A 26,815-nucleotide genomic window follows, 5' to 3' on the forward strand; every position below is an offset into this window, starting at 1 on the left:
ACATTAACCAAAGCAGCTAATTACCAGCAACAGAATAAACATAAGGTTTGCTAAAAGCTTCCATCCGTAGCTAGAAGCAGTCGCTTGCTGCTTGATATTAGAGTCAGTGCTGAAAATAAGGTAATGACATTATACATACATCTATAATGCAGGCCAATTTCTTCCAAAACGCATGTAAGTATTATTACTTTACTGGGAGTCTGTGCAATATGATTTATTTAATGCATTCCAGTCCCCATAATGTTAAGATATAATTGAGCCAGGGGGGTAGGGAGAAGAGGGAACAGCACGGAGTCTGCGGCACACGAATCATGACCTAAAGTGCTTGTAATTTTGAAGACACTTAGGGAACTGTGAAATGTATATAATGCAGGTTGAGGAGTAGGGAAAGTTAAAAGAGCTTTGGGAGATTTAATGAAGTAAATAAAATATTTTAAAGGTAAAGCGGATGATCCAGTCCGTGTTAATTATCGTGGAAGTCCCGTTGATGTCAATGGGAGGGTTGAGTGTGGACTTCTCCTTCTCCTTACCTTGGGACCAATAGGCATTCACAGTTCTCAACTTTGGCTGGAGCACGTTCAATATAAGTAAAGGCGTGCAGAGCTTTATAGCAGGTTTTATTATTTGTTCATTTAAAACACCTCCCCAGGTTCTGTGTCTAAAAATTATCCCAGAGCAGGTTGCATTTAAAAAATAGGAGACACCATGAAACAACAAAAGAAGTAAAAACACAACACAACAGGCATTCAAGTCAGATAAATAACAAAACGTAGCAAGCTGCTCTGCTTCTCTAAAGTCCTAGATAAATAGATATATGCCTGCAGCTGGTGCCGAAAACTCCGTAAGAGTCAGCACCAGCCATATTTGGAAGAAGGAGAAGAAGAAGGAGGAGGAGAAGAAGAAGAGTTTGGATTTGATATCCCGCTTTATCACTACCCAAAGGAGTCTCAAAGTGGCTCACATTCTCCTTTCCCTTCCTCCCCCACAACAAACACTCTGTGAGGTGAGTGGGGCTGAGAGACTTCAGAGAAGTGTGACTAGCCCAAGGTCACCCAGCAGCTGCACGTGGAGGAGCGGAGACGCGAACCCAGTCCCCCAGATTACGAGTCCACCGCTCTTAACCACTACACCACACTGGCTCTCAGGAATAATTTATAGGAAGGCCTGTTGTGTATCTGGATCCCAAGTGGTTTAGAGCTTTGTATGTGAATGGAAGACTCTTGAACTTGGCTCAGCAGCATATATGCAGCCAGTACGCTTCCTTCAACAGGTGTAAAGTGCCCTCAGTAGGCCGTCCCTCATAATGGCCTAGACCAGTGTTTCCCAAGTTTGGGATTCCAGCTGTTTTTGGACTACAACTCCCATCATCCCTAGCTAGCAGGACCAGAGGTCAGGGATGATGGGAACTGTAGTCCAAAAACAGCTGGAGAGCCAAGTATGGGAAACAATGGCCTATAGCTACGGCATTGTGTACTGACTGCAGGTTCCAGACCAACTTCGAAGGCAGCCCCACATAGAGCGCATGGAAGTAGTCCAGCCTTAAGGTTACTATGACCAGGCTGCCTCTTCCAGGAGTGGCTATAGCAGGTGGCACCAACTGAAACTGGCAGAAGGTACTCGTTGTCATGGATGCTACTTGTGCCTCCAACTTCAGTGCTGAATCGAGGAGCACCTTCAAACTGTATGGCCGTGCCTTCAAAGGGAATGCAGCCTCGCTCAGAACAGGCAGCTTGTTGTAATCTGAGAGCTGAATTTGGTCTTCCCAGCTGCTTAGAGCAATCGCAGTCCCAAGTGCTATTGGATGGGTGATATAGCCAGCAGCTTCTGAGAGGAAATCCTTTAAAATGGGACTTAGGAAGCTGGCTATTACTGGCTCAAAAGCAGTGAAATGACAGGATTCCACTTGGTTTAATTATTTGGTTAAATAATTGCTAGCAATTGAGTGAAAGCATGGGGCTTCCAAACAAACGAGCCCTTCAACTGTGGCCGAAATAGCAACCTTATTATTCTTATTATTTTTACAATACCCGCCAAAGTTTGTGGCCAGTTCAACTGGTCAGCTCTCTTCTTTCAAGGCTGGGATTTCATTTTTCCATGGTCTTATTTTTCTTTGCCCATATGAAAGAAACTTTGGTTCAGCTTGAAAGATACCTGTTTGGTTCAGCCTGTTAGAAAGATACCTGTTGAGATTTTCTTCTGCCCCCATTTCTTCTGCATCTCTGTGCTGCCCCACACGCTGCCCCAGCTTCCTGACCCGGGGTGCCACAACTCCCCCCCCCCCCCGTGCTGAGCACCCAGTAAGTGCTCTAATTGGCAACAATACAAACGAGCAGCAGCAGGTTCTCTCTTCAGTTTCCTAATTGGAATCAAAGGCTGTTTTGAAAGTGTTGTCTGCGTCTGATTGATGGAAGCTCTTTGCAGATAAACAGAGGCTGCATTTGACCTGCAAGATTCTTCCAACGCATTATAGACACCTACGGCAAGCCCACAGAATATAGCAAAATGAGCCGATTCAGTTATTAAGCCGATAATATTTGTAACTGTAAGTGAAGGTTCCTTCTGTTCCTCGTGTTTTTCTAATACCCAGGGAGTGTTTTCATTCTGTGATGCCATGAAATCTGCCTTAACACCTACTGCAAAGTCAGAGTCATATTGCAGAAATAAGCAAAACGTGTTGTTTTTTTTAATCTGTTTGAGTAACTGTAAGTATGCCTTTTCAAGAGCTGAAAATATGGATATACAGTCTGGTTTTACGCTATGTGGGGGGAGAGAAAATAATTCACCATGTGAATCTGTTCTAATTCATTTGTTAGGGATGGGTTGGAGGAGAAAGGATTAGCTTTGGGGCTGTGTAACTAAGGGTGGTCGGCGGTTCGAATCCCCGTGACGGGGTGAGCTCCCGTTGCTTGGTCCCAGCTCCTGCCAACCTAGCAGTTCGAAAGCACATCAAAAGTGCAAGTAGATAAATAGGTACCGCTCTGGTGGGAAGGTAAACGGCGTTTCTGTTTTGCTGCTCTGGTTTTGCCAGAAGCAGCTTAGTCATGCTGGCCACATGACCCAGAAAAACTGTCTGCGGACAAACGCTGGCTCCCTCGGCCAGTAAAGTGAGATGAGCGCCGCAACCCCAGAGTCGTTCACGACTGGACTTAACTGTCAGGGGTCCTTTACCTTTAACTAGGCCAGACCTTTGACTCAACTGCCTTATATTGAGCATACCACCAGTTAGGTGGGGGATTGGGAAGTGCTATCAACCACCTCAATCTGCTGTAGGCAGGCAGTTCCCTGGTCTTTCGTACAGCAGACAATCCTATCATAATCTTCCATAATTTTATTATTTGTACCCTGTCCTATCTGGCTGGGTTCCCCCGGCCACTCTGTGCAGCTTCCAGCACATATAAAAGCATAATAAAACATCAAACATTAAAAACCTCATGATACATGGCTTCCTTCAGATGTCTTCTAAAAGTTACGTCGTTCTTGACATTTGAAGGGAGGGCGTTCCACACGGAGGGCGCCACTACTGAAAAGGCCCTCTGCCTGGTTCCCTGTAGCTTCACTTCTTGCAGTGAGGAAACTGCTAGCAGGCCCTCGGAGCTGGACCTCGGTGTCCAGGCTGAAGCAATGATTGGGAGGAGAGATAGGTTGACACTCTAGTTACTGTTTATGGATCAGCATGGGAGAAGGCTTAAAGCTTCCCTTGAACTGTGCCACATCACATTGGATGGGAGACCATTCAGACATGCCAAAAACCTTCCTAAGGTTGAACCCTTCATCCTGATGTGCTACTCTTCTATTTGCAAGGAGTCTCTTCTCCCCACGGAGCAGCATTCAGACATTCACACCCCCCCCCCCCGACCTGCAATCTGAAGTGTTCCAGCTACACCACTTAGTTCTGCTGTACAAATTGGCCTTCGGTCGGGGCACATGCAAGGTGGAGCTGAGGGGGAACAGGAGAATGATCCTGGTTACTTCATGGAAGCCCGTGATGCACTTTGAGAATCATGACTTTAAATTACCTGAATGAGCCCCAAGTGTCATATTTTATTTAAAAGCATCTGTAAGTGCAAATATAAGAGCTAAGTGTAGCAAAAAGGCTAGTACTTCCCTGGTCATTCATTTAACTATCCATCTGATGAAAGCACTTGAGTATAAAGTGTGCTCTTCAAGGTTGCTATAAAAGGAGGCTATCGGGCCTGGCCAGGAGTTGTACCTGGCGTTTCTACGCACTTGTTCAAAGAAGATTTCAAAGCTATTTCTTGGATACGGTTGGCAATTTAGGATTTATTTATTTTTTAAAAAATCAAGGTCTCGAGAGTGACTGCCTGGTGGCTGGTCACTACTGATTATGTTTGGTGGGTTCCAGCATTTTGGGCAAGTTCAGTGGTAGAGGATCTGCATTACATATCAGATCAATAATATATAGTATCCCCTCCCCCCCCCCAGTCCCAAGCCTCACCTCTTCAGTTATGAGTGGCCTGGGGTTCTAGATGGTGTTGTGTATTTCATTGGGTTTTTCAAGGTTCTTGAGTAACTGGTGAAATAGAATCGTGGAGTTGGAGGCGACACCGAGGACCATCTAGTCCAACCCCCCTGCAGTGCAGGAATTGCAGCTGGAGCATCCATGACAGATGGCCATCCAACCTCTGCTTAAAAAGCTCCAAGGAAGGAGAGTCCACCACCTCCCGAGGGAGTCCGTTCCACTGTCGGAACAGCTCTTACTGTCAGACGTTTCTTCCTAAAGCTTGAATAGATATGCTCTGGTCATCAGGGCTGTTCTTTGTCAGTTCAAAAAGGATAGAGAGAGTTCCATCTGCACTGAAGGACATTGTGTGCTCGTCCCCAGACAGGGAATCATGACATCTCTGACCACATGTGTTCCAGACTACAGCCAGGGATGTGACATCTCTTTCTGGGTCAGCATCTGAAAGCAGCCTGTTTAGGGAAGTTTTTAATGTCTGATGTTTTATTGTATCTTAAATACCGTATTTTTCGCTCCATAGGGCGCACCAGACCATAGGGTGCACCTCATTTTTAGAGGAGGAAACAAGAAAAAAATATTTTTCTGGTTTTCCTCCTCTAAAAGCCCTGTTTTTTGAGGATCAGCTCAAATTTGTGCAGCTTTTTTGCAAAGGGAAAAGCCCTGTTTTTTTGAGGATCAGCTCAGATTTGTGCAGCTTTTGTGCAAACGGGGAAAAGCAAAGCTTCTTTTGCAAAGGGGAAAAGCAAAGAGGAAAAGCCCCGTTTCAATGGGGTTCAACTCACATTTCTGCAGCTTCTTAAGGAAAGGGAGCCGTTTCTACAGTTTCCAGATAGATAATCTAATCAGCCAGTCACATGTCGCTGGGGAAACAAACGACCTCCCTCTGCAGCACATTCAACAATGGAGGCCTGGGCAAGTGGGCGGGGCCAAAAGGGAGCCAGGGACTCTTATCTCTCTCCCGATCTCTTGCTGATCAGCTGCTGAGCGGGGTCCTTTTCTCTTTGTAAAATAAAAAGCATGATCCTCTTTTGGCCCCTGGGCAATTCGGCTCAAGGGACCACCATTTGCTCCATAAGACGCACAGATATTTCCCCTTACTTTCTAGGAGGAAGAAAGTGCGTCTTATGGAGCAAAAAATACGGTATTTTGTTGGAAGCCGCCCAGAGTGGCTGAGAAAACCCAGCCGGATGGGCGGAGTATAAATAATAAAGTAGTAGTAGTAGTAGTAGTTGTTAAGAGCTGGTGGGTTTCTGGTTGGGGCCACGAGGAGGATAACTTTCACATCCCACCCTTTTGCTTGCCACACCCCTTTCAGTGTTGTCTCATTGGCCCCATGTCTCATCAGCCCTGCTGCCAGCTCCTACCAGCATGGCCAATGGTCAGGGATGATGTGTGTTCAGAAAAAAAGGTTTGTAAAAAAATCCTTACGGCTCAAAAAGGTTTCCATCTTTTACAGGTTGTGGGGAGGTACATTGCGGGGCAGATAGTGCAGAAAGCCACAGATTCAGTTGCAGAAATGAGGTCAGTGTCCCCAGCAACTAAATGAGATGCACACCCTAATACTTCCATTTTTATTGTCACCTCCCTCGGAGCACGCTTTTCTGATGATACCCGTCCCCTGCTTTCTTGAACACACACCACTCCCTTTTTGGCCTCCCTCTAGACATATCTGTTTCAGAGAAAGTGCAGCCTTGCTTTCATCCATTATAAATGATTTTCATTTGAACATGTCATTTTGCTTTTCTGTTACAATGGAGATCAAAGTGACACCGGTTCACCGCCGGTGTTCAGCAGCTCTTTGTGGCCCTGGACCTTCAAGTAATAGGATCCAGTTTAATTTGTTGCTGTCTTAGATCTCTCTGAAGGCGTGCAGAGTGCTTGCTTTTGTGATGGATTTCGGTTATTTATAAATAAAAAATAGATAGGAGTTTTATGTTTTCAGGCTCCGTGACAATGGTCTATTGATACAGACCTCGCTGCAGAATGGTGACATTGAAAGAGTTTTGAATCTATTTAAAACGGAACCATGCATTTGAAAAGCCATTCGTGAAGGTAAAACGGAAATTCCAAGACATCCATTTGCGGGATAAGCTATGCCATTTTTCTCAAGGAGTGTGCCGGTGTAATTTCTTTACCAGGAAAAATGATAAAACAAGATTTTAGCAAGTAATAATCCATGCTGCCTGAAAGCATGGCGGATAGAATTCAGCGTGGGCCAGCCCTTCCCCAAAGTTTCCTTTGGGAAAACTGCACCCCGTACCCCTGTGGTTCAACAGAATGTCAAAAAAAGATATATTACGACCTGATTTCTGTGCTTTCATTTGCAATCACATATTCGTATGGCTTTTCCAGTTACGGTGCATTCCATTATGGGGCTCTTCTGGGACTGATTTTGTACTTTATATGGAACTTGCCCAATTCGATATCAGCATAGACAGTTGAATTCTGCTTTGTCAGCCCAGTAACTTCCATTCCGATGGGTATTCTGTCTCCCAGGCTTAGGTCAGTGAGAGGTCCTTGACAGCACGGCTTACCTTCATTTGTTTAAATGGAGATGACAGAATTTGAGCATTTAGGATCCCCCCCCCCCACACACCTCTTCTAACTTATTGCATCTAGTGGGTTTAGACAACATGTTGGCTAACTGGTTGTTGTATACTCTGGATTATTAGGGTGAAGCAAAACCATATTAAGTAATTGGAATAAAAAAACTGCATAGAAAACCTGCCCTTTTAAGGGACAGACACAAATAAACTCTGTTGTTGTTGTTTTCCTTCGCTGGGCAGACAGAGTCATTCTTAGTAAAGTAGTGTGTTTGTATGCATGTGTAGGTACGGCACCATCTACATATAATAAAGCAAATTGGCTTCGTGACCAAATTGGGGGTGTGGTAAAACATGGAGTCCTATTCCCTCCCCCCCCCAATTGTTGAATACAGACAACCCTTAATTGCACGGGGTCATCGCTTGCAACAGTGGAGTGCGCATAAGCCCGTCTTTTCCTGTCACTTCTGGGTTTGCGGTGATGCTGTGTGCACGGCCGTGTGCTTTGAATGTGTGCAAAATTGTCGTCGTCTGTACTTTTTGCTGTTTCAAAACCCTTATCCTGCTCTTCCTTTGCAAACCTCAGGAGCGTCAATTGAGAGAACGTGTGAGCCTCTCCCAAACAGAAAGAAAGCCTTTCATGCAATGCCAGGCTAGCCCATTTCTGCAATTTTAAGTGTGTCCTTTTGCTTAATTTGGATATGACCAACATGTTCCCCCTCCCTCTCTCTCTCCTGGTTTAGCCCAGACCTCTCAGAGTCCTCTCCATTTGGACTGGAAACAGGTTCCTGGGGGAACCGTTGCGTTGGAAGGTGGGCAGTGCATTCCAGTAATGGGCAAGGGCTTCTGAAAATGCTTAAGTGCTTCCAATTATAGCCGAACTCTCGTGAGGGACCCCCAACATTTCCTGGAATGGCTTCCTAGAAATGGGCAGAGGGGCGAGCTACACACGCAGGCGGGCACTGCAATCATGTGGAAAGGAGCATTGCCTGCCAGGAAAGTCATGAAGGCAGCAGACCTGGTTGGTGAAGGGGAGGGGGCATGACACCCCTGAGAGTGCCTGGGAGCTTGGATTAAGCTCACAGGCGGGCACTCCCTGTTTCTGCAATTTAAAAACACAGCCACGAGAATGCTGGAATGGAATAGCTGCATTTGATAGCTTAGAATGTGGCAAAATGAGTCTTCAGTCAAACAGCAGGCTATGAAAGCCAAAAAAACAAGCTTCTGCGGTTGAGAATAGCAAGGCTTTTATGGTTACATGACCCCTTTTAATTTCTTGCCATCAGTCTCAAGTGGTTTGTGTAATTAAAGGGTAATTCTTACACATTGCTTATTCTTTTAATTGAAACTTGCAAGATATGCTGATATTGCATCTATGAAATCTCTTGCATCCTTTAAATGAGGAAGCGTTCCTGACAGTTATAGTTGGCATTAAACAAATAAAGAGTAATTAGATGCCTATTCAGTGATTGCTTCTGTTGATGATTCTGAAGTCATATTTGCTGTTGATGGTTGGCTAATGTTGCCAGAGGTTTGTGTATTCTTGTTTGTGTTTTTAACCCGGTTGGGATTTCTAGGCACAGTTTCGCAGCTGCACGATGATCACACGCCTACACATGAGAATATGCTGTCTGTACACCTGGCTCTGCCATAGACGTGTGAACTCTGAACATCCAGAGGTGGCTTTGAGTTCGTGCCTACAGGCAAAGCAGGTGTGTGTGCAATCAGTGGCGGATGCACAGGTGATTTGCTGTTACATAACAGGCTGCCATTACTGGGCAAGACCTGGGGAGATACTGAACATTTTTGCTGGCGGGTGTTTCAAGGTGAGGCATGGCACTTGCAAAGTCAGCAGTGGGCAGACATGCAGATACTGACTGACTGGCAATGCCGATGTCATGGCCTGGCTCAGTGGCAGTGTGCTGACCCAGCAGCAACCATGCCTCTGCCTCTCAACAGTTCCCTGTGAGATCTATTATCTCAAGAGGGGTGATATGATAGCCATGTTCAAATATATAAAAGGATGTCATATAGAGGAGGGTGAAAGGTTGTTTTCTGCTGCTCCAGAGAAGCGGACACGGGGCAATGGATTCAAACTACAAGAAAGAAGATTCCACCTAAACATTAGGAAGAACTTCCTGACAGTAAGAGCTGTTGGACAGTGGGATTTGCTGCCAAGGAGTGTGGTGGAGTCTCCTTCTTTGGAGGTCTTTAAGCGGAGGCTTGACAGCCATCTGTCAGGAATGCTTTGATGGTGTTTCCTGCTTGGCAGGGGGTTGGACTGGATGGCCCTTGTGGTCTCTTCCAACTCTATGATTCTATGATTCTAAGAGTCCTCAGAAGCTGGTTACTCATGGCAAACTACATCACTGGGTGGTGCTGTCCACTACAACATATTTCCATGCTTATGTGTGCTTCAGTTTGACTGCATATGATAGAACAGGGGTGGCCAACTCCCAAGAGACTACAATCTGCTCACAGAGTTAAACCTGTGTTGTTGTTCAGTTGTGTCCGACTCTTCGTGACCCCATGGACCAGAACACGCCAGGCACCCCTATCCTCCACTGCCTCCTGCAGTTGTAACTAGAGTTAAAAGCTGGCAGCGATCTATCCCCCTTTTGGGGTTCAGGTCAAATAATAATCTTTATTGCGGTCCAACGACCCATAACATGGATTCAGAATAAAATACAGATTCATATAGACAACCCCCCAGGGAAGGGAGACCAAGGCGTTATTTGTTTAGTCATGGGTATGTTGATCTTTGATTTGTATGACTAGTGAAAGAAACTTTGCCAAGGCCACTGTGATATCATCGGACTTGTCATCCAGAAGATATTTGGTATAGTAGGCTTCAGACTGACCCGGCTGATTTGCCAATAGTGGTTTAATCAATAGTTCCCTAGCTTGATCATATTGTCCGCAATATAATAAAATATGCCTCATGCAGTCAACGTGCTGAGAGCATACACAGATCCTATTTTGATAAGGGATACCTCTGCCATTTAACAGTTCTGATGGGAATACATTTAATCTGGCTTTGGTGACGCAGATATGTTGGTATATAGACAAATTTCTAAGATATGCAGGTGTCTGAAAATCGAACCCATAGTGAATTCCTACTGCTAATGGGCCAAATATAACATGAGATTGAGATCAGAGATCACTATGTGATATGTCCCAGAGCCTTTGTCTAAGGGGTTCAGGTCAAAGTTGTTGAGCTTTTCTTAGGAAGGAAAACCCTGTTTTTTTTTGGGGGGGGGTTTCCATTTTTTATGGAGGAGGGAAGGGAAGCCTCATTTTAGGGGGTGCAGGGCAAAGTTGTTGAGCTTCTTTGGGGGGAGCCAGTGATCTAACAGTGATCTACCACAGACGTTCAGTGATCTACTGGTAGATCACAATCTACCTGTTGGACGTGGCTGTCATAGAACATCAGACAAAGTCCTGAGTTGCAAATATAAATGTGCGAGGCCGGCATATTAGGTATGCCTGAAGCACCACCTCTTTCAAGGAAGCAGGGACACACACAGCCCTTCCGCAGAGAAGCATTAGCCATGCTCTAGACCCAACCAGTAAACTCCCCTCTGCTGGATTTACGGTAATAAGCCAGTAGGGACAGGGGCTATTAGAGTGCAGCACCTTGTCCACAGCAGCTCAGTGCATAAGCTGAAACGGATCCCACAAGACATTGCTGACTCTGGCGTTGAGTACTTCATCCAAAGTCAAACAACTTTATCTTCGAAGTGTGTAGCCAGTTGGTCACAATGGGTGCTCAGATAGGAGTTCCTCCCTCACTGTAGGATTCAGGAACCTGCAGGACCATCCAGTTTAACTCTTCTGGCCGGCTACGGGAGGCTGCAGTGCAGATATGATATGAACCTTCTTTGCAGCTGTGCTACACTGCAATGTTGTACACGCAGTTATGTACAGTGTTCAATCTGCTTCAGAGCGAGAATTTGCCAATTTGCACTTTATTTTTCCTCCGGCTTGCTGCAAAGCCCGAAGTGAACAAATAAAAAACACTTGTTTTTAATAAAAGCACACACCCCTTCACCTGAAATGGTGCCTTGCAGATTTTGTAAAGAAGAAAGTTTGTAAAGAAATGAGAAATGTAGAATCCTTTTGGACCTAGGTTCTTTTTTTTCTTTTAGTAGCTCCGTACTAATGCATCAATATTTCAACCAGTCTAAATGAAATAGTAATCTCTCAACAGCCAGCGGTTCAGGTATTTCGGAGATTAGATAGGGTGGCCGTTTCACTCTGCGGCTGCTGTCAACCCCAGGTGTACAGCTTCTTCGCTGTTAAGCCTGCCAATGCCTATAAACAGAGAGAAAGAGACATAAAATATTTGTCAGAAGGAATCCTCCCATAAATTGTAGTGAGCAATGTGTATAAGCTACTTCCTGAGCAGTACTAAAATTTTTGATGCCTGAACACTGCATGATTCTTCAGCTTGTTTTGTACTTTTATGTAACCTGTATGTTTTTTACAACCCGTATCTGCTTCGTAGCTGACAGTGTGTGCTGTGGAGGTAATGGAAGTTTGTGCGCTCGTTTCAGAGGTCATTGCCAAGAAGGTTTTGCCCCCATTGCATACGTTCTGACACCATGACCTTGTTGTCTAAACTTTTTTCTTAACGTTTCGAAGGGCAATCTGAAAATTGGATGTAAACCAGGAAGTCTCGGGTTCAACTTCCTCTTCACTCATAAAAGCTCCTTTGCAAACCCCAGCCAGAATGCCATCTCTCAGTATACTGTACCTGAGTTGAAATGCAAATAATAGTTGTTTCAGAGACAGAGAGGTTGACCAGCTTCATTTAAGTTCCTTGTTTCGGGTGCAGAATCATAGAATTGTAGAGTTGGAAGGGACCCCATGGGTCATCTAGTCCAATGTAGAAAATTCTCAAAAATTATGCAGGGCAGCATAGATTTTCCTAGCTGTGGACCACTGTACCAGGTGATAAACAGAATTACTTATTTGCCCCTTTGAGAACAGCAGAGGTGCTTCCTGTTAGCTAATATTTGTAAGTAGGACATAAGTATTATGCAAGAGTTGGGTTTTAATTGTTGTGGATTGTATCCAGCTAAATTTTAGACAGAGCAGAATCATTGAAAATATGGACCGAAGTGAGCCATGGGTATTAATTGCAGTGGGTTTACAGTGAGTAGGATTAAGATTAGTTGCAATCCTAAATAGTTAAGAGATTTGGGTGTTTTGTTGTTGTTGTTCCAATGTCTTCCTGCTCCATGGTCCATGAATATGTGAAACATGGGTAGATGCAGGTGATCAACCTCTGTATGATAGAGACAATGAGAGGCACTTTTAATACTCCTTATGTAGTAATTAAAAAACCACACTATATAAACACGACCAAAGAACTGCTATTTAAAAGAGGATTGACTTTCTATGGTCCAGCTAATACAAACACCTGAGTACCCTCCCCCTTTTAACTTAAACTTTGTTGTTCCTTGTGGCCATGAGTTCTTCAGGTTAACTGTGCATTTAATCTGTTTCAGATATTGTTGCTTTTCAATTTCACCGTCCACTGGTCACCCCCCTTTTCTCACCGTAACAAACATAAAGCGAAGCATGGAAAGGCCTGATCTGCTTTCTTGTCATCCTTACTCTAAACTAAAGCAAGTCTCCTTTTCTTTTTGCCTTTTTAATATGAGACTTGCGCTACAGGGTTTTAGTATTTTTGCTGTCTCATTTTGAGCAAAGGGAAGGCATTGTTTACTTTTTTAATATTTATTCATTTTATAAGATAAGAAAAACATACAAAAGAAATACAAACAAACACAAAACACAAATCTCTTATAAATTTTCACATTGTTTCTTAACATTTTGGGGTGACTTCCTCCGATCTCTCCTTACTGGGTTCATTTCCGCTACTATTTTAACGGTTTCCAATGTTAATCATTTACTCATTATCATATTAGATATTTATTACTTCCTTATCATTTGTTCATTCTGTAATCATTTGTATAACTCATATAATCCTTCTTTACACCCTAAAACCTATATAAAGTTCCCTAGGGTTTCAAAAATTTAAATATTACAATGTTTTTTCAAATAACTTTTAAACTTTTTCCAATCTTCCTGCACTGCTTCTTCCCTTTGATCTCGCAGTCTTGCTGTCAGCTCGGCAAGTTCCACAAAGGGCATTGTTTACTTCTAGGAGTACTGGGACACTCTTAAGTTAAAGTGAAGCAGAGTAACAGGCAAAAAAACGCATTAGTATTCTTTCAGATTTGGTTTCAGAAATGCTAAAAGCGAAGGAAAATCAGCAAAGATTGTAAAACCCACTCTAGTGCTCTTGTGGATAACCTCCATATGATTTTCTCTGCGCTGGCACGCAAACATGCTAGATATGTTTGCCATGATAATGATCTTTGTCACTTATGGAAAAAGCACTGATGAAATCAGCACAGCAGATATTCCCATTGTGATACAAAGGTCAAGGATAACGCCTCCGAAAGATGACTGTCTGCAGGGTTAGATTGCATTAAACAATTTGAACAGTGATCTCCAGCACTCTAAAATATATAGTTTAAAATTTAAAATATATTTAATATTTATAGATCATCAGGTATATTCTTTTGCAAAACTGAGAGCACTCTTATTGGCATGAAATTGGTAACACACGGCAATTCTCTCTGGATATGTGTGTGACTCAGGTTTTTTTTTTAGACTTGGAGACGTATTAAGATAGGGAGGTTACTTTGCAATGAACACAGCAAGCTGCCTCATTCTGAGTTGTCCCATTGGTCTATCTAGTATTGCCTACACAGGCTGGCAGTGGCTCTACAAGATATCAGGCAGGGGTCTTACCCAGCCCCACCTGAACTTGTGGCTTTTTGCATGTGACATGAGCTTTACCACTGATCTGGGGCTCTCCCCTTTGAAGCCCAGACTCCTTCCAGATTTGCAACTGGCAGATACGCCCGCCAGCACATCAGAAATTCGTTCTGCCACCAATGTTGCCCCAGCTGGGTCAGATGGGCGAGGTACAATAATGAACTGTATGGACATTTGTATGTTCATTTATTGCTATAATTAAGACTCCAAAAACACTTTCTGAAAAGTGAAATGTGGGCACAAGATGTGGGGCATAATATATTAATGTCAAGGTGGGGAAGACTTTGGAAAGAGAATTGGAACTTTACCACCTGTAATGCGATTAGAGAAAATTTACTAAAAACGTTTTACAGGTGATATATCACCCCATATAAGCTCTCTAAGATGTTTAAGAACGTGCAAAACACCCGTTGGAGATGTGAAGAAGTTGGAGATCTATTCCATATTTGGTGGAAATGCAAGAAAATTGAATCATATTGGAATGATATTCACCTAGAATTGGAAGTAATTTTGGCAGCTAAACTCTCTAAAACACCAGAAGCTTATTTACCGGTATTAGGGGTTACAACTCCAGATATGCCAAATAAAATGAAGAAATTTTTCTTATATACCTCTGCTGCAGCAAGATCTTGGTGGCATCTTATTGGAAGAGTGGTAAAATACCCAGTGAAAAAGAATGGCTTTTTAAAACTATAGATTATGTTGAGTTGGCTTTTCTATCAGAAAAAATAAAAGAAAATCCAAGGAGTAAATTTGTTGAAGAGTGGAAAAGTTTTTTATGTTACCTAAATTAGAGGTGCGACCTCAACATGGTTCATGCATTGGATTAACTCTTGTAGAACAACTTTGAAATAACAGCCCCATCAGAGGAAGCTGAGGCCGCCTCTGGGTCCGGTAACCCACCAGCCTCTCCTGAGCTGCGGAGGCTCAGGGCAGAGAGGCGAAGGGAACAAAGTTCCTGCAGGAGGAGTGCTTGCCTCCAGGCCAGAAGGAGAGGCAAGTCACCGGAGGATCGGGGTCGCCCTGTGCCTCGGGACAGATAAAAGCCGGCCAGATCCTGTCCCATGTTGCGGGAGCAACATTGTTGGTAGCTAGATCCTGCTAGTGTTCCTGCCTTGCTTCCCTGCCTTGCTTCCCTGCCTGAGTTCCTGACCTGCCCTGGTTCCCTGCCTGCATACCTGTTCCTGCCTGACTCCCCACCCTGCTTCCAGCTTCGGCTACATTGGATTGTCTCTACGGTTAGCCTACGGACCATGGACCGGACTTGGACCTCGCCTCTTGGGTAACCCTCGGGACCAGCACACCACCAAAGGAACACAAGCGAACAGCAGAGAACCTTCATGAGCAACTCTGACAACAAACCCTACATATATTAAGTAACATAGAAACATTGTCCCCGACCCCACCCCCACCCATCTTTTCCGCCCTCCACCTCTTTCCCCCTTTTCTTCCTAATGTCTCAACAAATGAAACTGATTTGTAAAAATGTTACATGGGGGGAAAAATACGAGAGAGAGACATTGCACATACTTTTGTAAATCAAGAAAATCTTTAATAAAAAAACATTTTTAAAAAAGGCTGTGCGTCAGTGGATGCAGCCTGCTTCCTACCTTCACACTGTAAGGGTATGTATTACTACTGTATTCCACCTGAGCAGCTCATTCCATATAAACTTTTTAAAAGAGCATATTACAAGCATTTAGGCGGTCCATTAGTAGTGACAAAGCCAGCAGAAACCCAAAGCTGAAGAGCACTGGAGGAATGAGGAATAAAACAGTGTGTTAGATTCATTTCTTACTGCAGGGTGGTTCCAAAGCCACAGAGAGGGTGGGGTGAGGGTTGGCAACACCTTGGAAATTATGGAAGCTTAAAAAATTCTGATTTGAAGCTATATATATATATATATATATATATATATATATATATATATATATATATATATATATGTTTTCTCAGGTAAAGTGTTTCGTGTCTTCCATTTCCTTTATGACTTACCATAAAAGTCAGAGCGTGTTGGTTTTGGGCCAAAGCTTATGGAAATCATTAGCACCATTTTAGAAAGAGAGAGTGGTGTGCTTGAAACCAGAAGTCGTTGATTAAACTGGGACGTGCACACCTAAGGCCAGCATACAGGGGTGGACCTGGTTTGCGTGTCACGGTGAGCTCGAGTACAGTTCAGCACTGTGTGCACAAACCACGATGCCTCCACGAGAGCCAGTGTGGTGTAGTGGTTAAGAGCGGTAGACTCGTAATCTGGGGAACCGGGTTCGTGTCTCCGCTCCTCCACATGCAGCTGCTGGGTGACCTTGGGCTAGTCACACTTCTTTGAAGTCTCTCAGCCCCACTCACCTCACAGAGTGTTTGTTGTGGGGGAGGAAGGGAAAGGAGTATGTTAGCTGTTTTGAGACTCCTTCGGGTAGTGAAAAGCGGGATATCAAATCCAAACTCTTCTTCTTCTTCTTCTTCTTCTTCTTCTTCTTCTTCTTCTTCTTCTTCTTCTTCTTCTTCTTCTTCTTCCTGAGATTGTTCACCCCACTCCCCACAGCCCCAGACCCTCCTCTGGTGCTACCACAAGGAATTTGGAAGCTTTTGCGTTTGTTTTCGATAAACCAAAGCTTGTTGCTCCGTTCAAACAAGGAACTCTGGTTAACGTCCATGATTACCGGTTTAAACAAGCCTGCTTCATACAGTGTGAAGTTGGCTTGCGGAGCAGCAAGGAAAGACCGTTCAGTAGCACCGAAGTGCCGAAGAAGAGAGATTAATCGAGTGTCAGACTGCAAGGCACATTGGGATGCAGTGGATGATAAACAGATGGCAGTGTTGCATGGACAAAAACAGATGCAGTCCTTGGAGCTTGTACGCTTAACAAACGGGAAGTGGAAGGCTGGCAGTCTTGCTGCCCTGTGCTTTCCTTCAGCCCCTCACTCCCAGCCCGTCAGCCTGTCTTACAACCTCCATGCTCCTAAAATGAGGTCATCATGTAAGATAACTTTATGGCATTTACTAACCCTGTTGCTGCTTTGACAAACCTCGCCAGCAGATTTCTGGGCAGAACTTTGCATTCCCTGCCCCGCACAAGCCCTGTGCTTAAGCAGCTGCTCTCTTTTAACATTAACCTTCCCCTTGAAGCTCTCTGTACTGCGCCTGAAGGCCCATAGACACTTTTTTTTTACAACCTCCTGCTTTATTCAGTGCAAAAAGCCCTTGTTTCTTCACTTAACATTTCACCGGGCAGCCCTGTCAAGTCAGCCTTGATGGACAGATCTTTATTCCCTTCACAAACATGAGGCATGTCAGTTGTCGGCCGTTCAGGCAGAGAGATTGTTTCATCCTTCATCTGACCCATCCCTCTGTTTGTCTCTCCTCCTGGGATCGAAGAGGAAGTGGCTTAACCAGCTTAGATGGCTGCAACTCTTCCAGGTTGTTAATGTGGCATGGTAAATATAGCGATGGATTTTTGTCAGATGAATGGCAATCAGTTCGATCTCAAAACCTCTTTTCTAAGAACCTGGTAAATATTTAACAATTATTACATCCTTACATTTTAAGGGTGGCATTCAGCCAAGTTTTACTCAAGGGTAGCTCTGTTGAAATGAATCAACTTAACTTAGACATGTTCACTAATTTCAGTGAGTCTACTCTGAGTAAAAGTTGATTGAATAGCACCCTAAATGTGTGTGTGTGTGTGTGTGTGTGTACGTACGTACCCATTTATATGGATCAAAACTGGCCTGGAAGGAGTATATAAACTATGTACAACTTTCCACATTAATCTGCATCTCTTCATAGTCTCTGTGTTTTCCTATAATGAGGATTGATTAGTTTTATGGTATTTCAACCCCATGAGAAAAAAGAGAAAGAACGTGTTGACCTCAGTGAGAGTGAATGGGGAAAACTGAAATGCTGCTTGTCTGGGGTACTGGGAATCCAAATTACCCTACGTTATCAGAATCTGACTCCATAGGACTTTCCTAACTCACTATCCTCCAGATATTTTGGACTAGAACTCACAGTGGTTTCAGTGGTGGACTCCTTCTTTAAAGTCTTCCTAAGCTCAGCATTATGTGTGTTTGAACCACTCGGCAAAAGAAGCAGTGAACCTTGTACAATTTCTCATTTACAACTAAAGTGCAACATTCAGCTAATTGAATACATGACCACTGTTAATTATTTTTGTTACGGCTAATTGATATTCACTGAGATCATGTTATGTAGCCCCATAAATATAATATTACCTTGCCAAGTGTATATATCAGCAACAAATTCTCTGCCACTGGCATGTTTATGCTGTCCCCTGTATAAAAGTTACCATGGCTTCTGTTTTTTTTAATATTTAGATTATTATTATTTTGCTTGCTCTGCATTATTTGGAAAATACAAATGTCATTGGCCACTTGGTGGATACTGTTCCTGTGAATTATTTATGTACTTGGCAATTCTTGCAATTCCTCTTAGAGAACAGAAAAACCATACTTCTTGGTTGTCAGTGAATCGGTTTTGTTGCAGTAAGGAGTAATTTCTTTATGCCACTGACACTGTAACAGAGCCCCTATAATGTAGTGTAGCAGCTAAAAGCCTCTGTTGAAAAACATAGAATTATAGCACTTTAGAGTTGGAAGAGACCCCAAGGGTCATCTAGTCCAACCCCTTGCAATGCCGGAATCTCAGCGAGATAATACATGCCAGATGGCCATCCAACCAGGGAGTTATGGTGTGGGAGGTGGGGCAGGCTGGGTAAGCTTCTCCTTTGAAAGGCAGGCTTCTGTTCACTACCCCACAACAGTCCTGTCAGTTGGTCCAGATTATAGTGGCCCTAGAATTCCCAAATGCATAAAGCCTGTTTGGTGCACATTAATATTCAGCACCAATATTTTAGTGGGCACCTCAACATTTTTGTATTCCATATTTTTTTTTCCAATATGCAGTGGCACCATACCCTCATCTGAAGCAGCCTGTGTGTGGAACAAGAGAGGGCTTCACACATGCATTTTCACCACTGGATTACTGCAACATCCAGGGTTGACTTGCTTGTGTGAACGGGGCCACCACAGATCAAACACCAGTGACTAATATGACTCACAGCCCCTTTTCACTAATGCTTTTCAGGAGACTCAGTTTGCACATTTCATAAAAGTGTTGAATGAGGGACCCAGTGATGAAACACGTTTGGAAAAACCAGGCTTTGTCTAGACCTGGGTAAACTGTGTCTTACAAAATGCTGTTTGTGTTAGTTTGCTTCCTATTTAAAGTTTAGAATCCCTTTAATTCTCTTTCGCTTTCTCCTCGTTCCACAGCAGTGAGTCTGTTAATTTGCTGCTTTTGTTTTCCTTCGGAAAGGTCCAGGCAATTGCTTTTAATTGATCTGTTGAAGTAGGTGAGGAGAAGTTATTTGTGATTAGGTAACTCGAAGCCTCCCCTAGTTGCTTACTATGCATAGGTGACCTTTTCTTCTTCTTCTTCTCCCTTTTTTTCAATACCCTTAAATTTCCTAGAACAGTAAATTGTTGGAAATTCAAATTGCCTTGTGACTTTTTTTTCTTTCCACTCTATTGACTTTTAAAACTCGCTCTCGGTAAAGGAGTGGGAAGAGACTGAGGCGTAATATGGATAGGAATTTCTTAGAACTAAAATCTGCATGCTCCAAGGATCCCCATCTACCAGAGATGGTCCTAATGTTCTCATACCTGTCCATGGTAAACTACCATCCTTGTTGGTCTTAAAGTGGAAGTTTTGGGCCGACTTGTGAAAAGGTTGCTCTTCTTCAGATTTCAGTTGCCTCTCCCTTATCTCTAGAAGATATATCTTAGTTGGCTTTTTGATGCATCTTGACTTTTGTGCACATGCATGCATGCCAATATGTCGTGTTTAGTCTACCGTTTCACATACTGCATATTAGAAGACTACTGTGTACAGGTGAAACTCGAAAAATTAGAATATAGTGGAAAGGTTCATTTCTTTCAGTAATTCAACTTAAAAGGTGAAACTAATATATGAGATAGACTCATGACATGCAATGCTAGATATGTCAAGCCTCTATTTGTTATAATTGTGATGATTATGGCGTACAGCTGACGAGAACCCCAAATTCACAATCTCAACTTGGGGGTTCTCATCAGCTGTACGCCATAATCATCACAATTATAACAAGCAAAGGCTTGACACATTTCGCTTTGCATGTCATGAGTCTGTCTCATATATTAAACTCAAGTAGCTAATGAAAACAATTACTTATATAAATGGACTTTTCCACGATACTCTAATTTTTCGAGTTTCACCTGTATGTCTTGGCCAGGGCTGCGAAGCATGTGGCCCTCCTGATGTTGGAGGACTACAGCTCTATCATCTCTTACCTTTAGCCATGATGACTAAGGCTCATGGAAGTTGTAGTCCAACAGGTAAAGGTAAAGCACCCTTGGATGGTAAAGTCCAGTCGAATTCGACTGTGAGGTGCGGCAGTCAGCTCCGCTATCAGGTCAAGGGAGTTGGCGTTTGTCCACAGACAGCTTTCCGGGTCATGCAACCAGCAGCTTCTGGCACAACGGAGGACTGTGATGCGTGCCAGAGTGCATGGAAATGGCATTTACCTTCCTGCTGCAGCGGTATCTATTTATCTACTTGCGCTGGTGTGCTTTCAAACTGCTAGGTTGGCAGGAGCTGGGACAGAGCAATAGGAGTTCACCCTGTTGCACGGATTCAAACTGCCAGCCTTCCGATCGGCAAGCCCAAGAGGCTCATTGGTTTAGACCACAGTGCCACCCGCGTTCTGTAATCCAACAGCCTCAGTAGGGCTCCAGGTCTAGTTTATGTTGCACCAAAAGAATGTGCTTGTGGGACGGGGTGTGTGTGTTATTGGTTCATTTTGTTCTTGTTTTTCTTACGTATTTCATGCTTTTCTTTTGTATTTTTATGCTCTGAACCCTTCTGAGATCTTTGGACGAAGGGCGGTATACAAATTTAAATAGCAACAACAACAACAACAACATTGATGGGGTTTAGATGCCAGGTTATTCATCCAAGGAATGCCTGTTGCTTGGCTGATGCAGCTATGTTGTTAGTATACCGCCTGTCTTTACATAAAATTGTATTCAAATAAAATATTGTTGCATTATAATGTTGTTTCTTGTTCTGGGATTGTGCAAAGAATGGCTAGTGGGTTATAAATAAGTTAATAAATAATAATGATAATTAGACAATAACCCCACCCCCATTGTTTGTTTGGAAGACCCGGTATTCAGAGAGATATTCCCTCTCCTTTCTGAGACGTTAGACTTTCTACCTCTTTATCCATCTTTTGTTCTTTTCTGAAGGCATCTTTTTCAACAGATGTTTGAGTCTACTGCTGCTTAGATTATTATATGTGCTTTCTATTCTTATTTAAAAAGTCTTGCTCCAGTTTTGGTTTTATATTTTAAGGTGTGTTGTTTTGTGGTTTTACTGCATTTGAATTGCTTGGTCTGTTTTTGTTAGACACATTGATTATCCCTGTTTGAAGATAAAATTGCAGGGTGAAGACTTTATTTTAAATAAATTAAATACTGTTGATAGACCTTTCCATTTTTTTCACCCATGAAATTTTGGAGGGCATGGAAATCATTTTAAGAAGTAATTGTAAACAGAATCAAATGAAGAGGACGGATGGCTAAACTTGCCTATGTTCCAGTTTCATTTTGCCATACTGTTAATTTAACTTATGCGCCAACATCTTCAGGTACTGGGACTATTATAGTTTGACCTTCTATATATTTGAAAAGTCAAGAATCTTGCCTATCTGTTTTTGTATCAAATTTATTAATGTTTTGTTTCCAAAACAAAGCGGAAAAAGTGATCTAGGTGTCCAGAACAGTGAGAGTTTCATAATTGTCTCTTGCACATTTGTTGGTTCTATTTATATTCTGTTTGTTTCATAAATTGATGGCTGTGTTTTCTGGATTTACATGCTTTCAGGAGATGGAAATTAAGGTAAGCAGTAAAGTCAGAGTTTCAGTAAGGAGTACAGAATATACACCATAAGTTGTACATGGAAGTAGGGTTTCTACTTCTTAACAGGAACAATAGCTATGTGGCTAGGGGACAATGCAAGGTGGGAACAAAGAGAAAACATTAAAAAGGGACAAGTTCTCTCCAAAGTAGTTATTTTGTTGATATACCTTCCACTTTGTACAGGAGTCCTCACTCTTCCATTTTATAGGAAAGCCTCCTCTGCATGGAGTTGTTTCTTACTAGGAAATTAAAGTTGCAAATGATTCAGGTTAAACTCTGCAAAATACATCAGAATCCCAGTGTGTGTCAGGTTCAGAAGGTCTTCACTACGGTTATGAAACTGGCTCTTTGACTGGGACTACAGTGGAATCTTGGGTTATGGCGCGGATCTGTTCCGAAGGCGCCACCGCAACCCAAAAATGCCGCAACCCAAAGCATCGCGTCTGTGCGCGCACACGCAATTTAGCACTTCTGCACATGCACAGACGCAATTTAGCACTTCTCTGCGTGTGCGAATGGCGTGAACCCAGAAGCAACCCGTTCTGGTACTTCCGGGTTTGCACCGGTCTCAAACCGAGGGTGACGTAAGCCGGAGGCAACGTAAGCCGAGGCTCCACTGTATAGGGGGCAATAGGGAGAGAGGAGGGTATCTTGCACCTCTTAACAGCATCCCAGACTCTCCTAAGGAGGGCTCTCTCAACGCTATGCATATCAAATGAGTCTCTCAGCCTGTTTGAAGTGTTCAAATCAGGTACTATATTAGGTTTTTGGTATGGTCCTTCCTGTATCTTTGACAGTAAGAACTAACAAAGCAACCTTGAGGAGTAAAGCATCAATTTCCAAAGTTTCCTGCAGATTTTGCCAGGATTAATTAATTTTGACACAAGTGATTAATTTTGATATGAGAACCAACTGGCTGAAACGGGCCCAGTGAAACTTGCTTTATGAAAGTCACCAACAGGCCAAGGTTTTTGTTAATGGCAGGTTCATTATTGTCAGTCTGGGATGAAATTTCACAGAGTTGAAATATCCCACGTCCTCCTGTTCTCTTGATAATCATTCCACTCTCAAGGACTGTTCTTCACAAGGCTCACTTTTCCTACGCAGCCTGCTCTGGTCAGGGAGGGACTAAAATGATCTCTTTGATCAGCAGCTGGGAAAACCATTTGTAAGCAAAAATATTATTTGAAGATGAAAGGCATATACTTTAGCTGAAAATGTGTGAGGATGTATCAGTGTCATCACAAACATTAAAGTTTCACAAAATTACTTGATAACGAGTGGCAGTTTTCTTGGAGCTAGCTTGTGTTTGAAAGGGTAATGTTCTCACCAAACCTATAGCCCTTTGTGTAGTTGAAAGGATTTGAGTAATCTTGCCATCTTGCCTCGGATATCTATGGTAAAATCCCAATCTCTTTTGACTAATATGATGTGCTGTTGCCTCAGAGAATGCTGAAAAATACGGTAATTGTAGAGGGTGCTGCTGATATCAGTCTAGTAGAGATCATGTGATATAAGGAACCAATGTGTTTATTCCTGTTAAAACATCTGCCTATTTCTAGGCCACTGCCTCGGACAACCCAGAACGAACGAACGAACGAACAAATAATAGCATTACTTTCATGTAAGAATCACTTCTTATGAAGCATCATGAAGCAATTTCATGATACAATAAAAATGCCTATAAAACAATTGCCTGCATAAAAACAGTTAAAACAATCACTTACATGAAAACAATTTCAAATCCAGTGCAGATGCTAACTGGGATAAAAATCTCCATTTCGAAGTGCTACACTTACCAGAATATACTACCAGTCCTGATGTTGTTGTTCAGTCGTTCAGTCATGTCCGACTCTTCGTGACCCCATGGACCAGAGCATGCCAGGCACTCCTGTCTTCCACTGCCTCCCGCAGTTTGGTCAGACTCATGTTGGTATCTTCGAGAACACTGTCCAACCATCTCATCCTCTGTCGTCCTCTTCTCCTTGTGCCCTCCATCTTTCCCAGCACCAGGGTCTTTTCCAGGGAATCTTCTCTTCTCATGAGGTGGCCATAGTATTGGAGCCTCAGCTTCAGGATCTGTCCTTCCAGTGAGCCACTCATAATGTACAGTTAGTTACTAGGTTTCATTGAGGGGTGTCGCTGACAATTTAAAACAGCTTTACTTGAGTGTGTGCTGGATCTAATAATCTAATCACTTTTGAAATATTTCACCTTGTGCTCCAAGCATTCTTTTCAAAACACATATTCCAGGAATGTTACTGCATGTTGGCTACCTCATCATTGATCTTGAAATTTCTTTTGATTCATGGTACCAATTTTTCACTCAACATTCACCCCGATGCTGTTTTCTTGGCACTGCCTTCTGACTCTTCCCGGCTCCGTTTGGATGAACTGTGGCACAGCTGTTGAGCAAAGAGGGAAATACAATGGGCAAGCACTTAACTTTCTCAATACGCTAATCATGATCTTATTAATATACTGCCTTGGCAAAAGTGTGCCGGCTGCAGGCTTCAGTCTCTATGCAAGAGATAACGGGCACAATTTGCACTAGACTTTTGGTTTGCCAGTGTTCCCTTTTCCTGATCCAGTTTTCTCTTTTGTGTATGTGTGTGTGTTGCTTTTTTTAGGCTAAGCAGCTGGAAGAGAAAGACAGAGAGCTGAAGAAGCATGATGCTTACTACAAAGAGCAGCTGGCTCGACTGGAAAAGAGGGTGAGAAAGTTTATTCTCTTTTAATGAAGGGGTTTGCTGCTAACTCCCATTCTGCACTTGCTTTTTGGCTAACTTTTTAATAGGGTGTGGAGCTCAGGGAGGAGGGGGTAAGAACTTTGTCATAAAGCTCTTTTCCCTCGGGGTGGGGGGTGGGGATTGGCATTCTGTACGTTCCGGCGTCTTGGAGAACTATTTCACACCCTGGATGGATGTGTCCCATCAATGATGTTAACCTGTTTCAGTGGCTGAACCAGAGCTATTGGAAGGCAGTTCAATTTCAGAAGAATTTCAACTTTTTCAGAAAATGCTGAGGCTTTGATTTTTGACACATCCCTGAAGGAAAGCAGTTCCACAGTTGAAGCCTAGCCTGGCCAGGGTGTGTGTGGGGTGTGTGGGGGTCATTTTGGCTTCTCAGGGTCAGGGATGGCCTCATGGCCCAGAGGTTCCCCATCCCTGGTCTTTCCACTAAGGGCATCTCCATGTGGTTAGAGAGCAGTCCAAGCTTCTATGTTCTCATGTTATTTGTTTGTGTTGATGACTTACATAATATTTGCTATACTTTGACTTTTTGGCTTTAAAATATGCATGAAATGGCTGTTACAGTGAAACAGCTGCCCTTCCCTTTTTCCATGCCAAAGTTGGTAATAGGGGAGAATAACATAAGGCCTTTGATAGGATTCTTCCTCTGGTTCAATGTTAAAACAATACCTGAAAAAGGGAGGCAGGCGAGGAAGAAGGGAGGAAAAAAAGTAATATATTGGGAGCATGGTAGATTTTCCGTATTCTTGCAATACGTTACAGGGATGTTAGCACATGTTATACATCCCTTTTCGGACTAATCATATGAGATCGTGTTCAGTGCAAAAGGTTATTGGTTGCAGCAAGTTATACTGCAGACAAAGAAGCAATGGCTCTTCTTTCTATATTAATAAAAAAGTTGACAAGTTTGTTTTTATGGACTGTATGTCAGTTGCTGTGTACTAAGTATGTCTAGTTCATTGGTATGTCTAGTTCAATACTTTGGCAATGGCTTTCCAATGTTTTACATAGACGGTATTTTTTAGACCTGCTGATGGAGATCCTTTTAACTGGGCATGCCAGTTACTGGACTTGGGTCTTACATTTTGCAAAATGTGTGCTTTGCTACTGTGATGTGGCTTCTCCCCAGCACATACATACATACATACATTTATTTATTTATTTATTTATTTATTAAATTTATATTGTACCTGTTCTCTAAAAAGAGTCCAGGGTGGCAGTGGAATTGTACTGACTAGTTTGTAATCAAATATGTAAAGGTAAAGGTACCCCTGACCGTTAGGTCCAGTTGCGGACGACTCTGGTGTTGCGTGCTCATCTCGCTCTATAGGCCGAGGGAGCCGGCGTTTGTCCGCAGACAGCTTCCAGGTCATGTGGCCAGCATGACTAAGCCGCTTCTGGCGAACCAGAGTAGCGCACGGAAACGCCGTTTACCTTCCTCACGGAGCGGTACCTATTTATCTACTTGCACTTGACGCGCTTCTGAACTGTTCGGTTGGCAGGAGCTGGGACCGAACAACGGGAGCTCACCCCATCACAGGGATTCGAACCACCGACCTTCTGATCGGCAAGCCCTAGGCTCTGTGGTTTAGACCACAGCGCCACCTGTGTTCCCCCAATTAAATATGTACCACCTCTGAATACAGAGGTTTTGTTTTACTTTTCGGTGGCCGTTGATAGGTGTATGGATATGAATATGTCTAATCCTCTAAGAAGGCTAGAGCAAGAAGAATATGTGAATTGATAAAAGAGTCGATTGTGCAATGATGAGAGTGAATCCCTGGTACTAGTGAGCAGAAGCTGTGTGTTTAAGGAAGGCTTGAGTTAGTGTACCTCTTGAAACCAAAAGGGAAAAAGCAAGCAATCACTGACCATCTTGGCAAATAATGCTCATTAATCCCTAGACCAATTCTCAGATAAAGCACCTTAGTTCCTGTTAAGGTGGCATTTGAGCATATTGCATCTCTAAGTGTCAGAGCTCCTCCATATAATTAACTGGCCATTTTTATTAGGTTTTTTTTTCAGTTAGCAATTTCATATTCATGTTTCTCTCTGCAGCAGAAACACCACCGCAGTCATTGATAATAAAGGGAGATGACAACAGAGCAGATTAGTGTCAGCCCCGTGTGCTCCTTCTAGAGCAGAGTTATTATACATATTCACTTTCAGATGACGCCTGTCACTTTGAAAATATTTCAGAGGCT

The 26,815-nt window shown here is 43.1% G+C and overlaps 1 protein-coding gene across 2 annotated transcripts in view; it reads left to right on the forward strand.

Moving 5' to 3' along the window:
* Positions 1–26,815, forward strand: part of CHCHD3 (coiled-coil-helix-coiled-coil-helix domain containing 3) — a 196,185-nt gene that overhangs the window by 88,746 nt on the left and 80,624 nt on the right. The window contains exons 5-6 of one of the 2 annotated variants that reach the window (XM_033161459.1): positions 21,823–21,837; positions 24,489–24,572. In XM_033161459.1, the coding sequence (XP_033017350.1) occupies positions 21,823–21,837; positions 24,489–24,572 (99 nt within the window). The remainder of the gene's footprint in view (positions 1–21,822; positions 21,838–24,488; positions 24,573–26,815) is intronic. The other variant, XM_033161460.1, reaches the window with a different exon arrangement.

This window comes from Lacerta agilis, chromosome 10 (assembly GCF_009819535.1).
Source record: "Lacerta agilis isolate rLacAgi1 chromosome 10, rLacAgi1.pri, whole genome shotgun sequence".
Taxonomy (NCBI): domain Eukaryota; kingdom Metazoa; phylum Chordata; class Lepidosauria; order Squamata; family Lacertidae; genus Lacerta; species Lacerta agilis.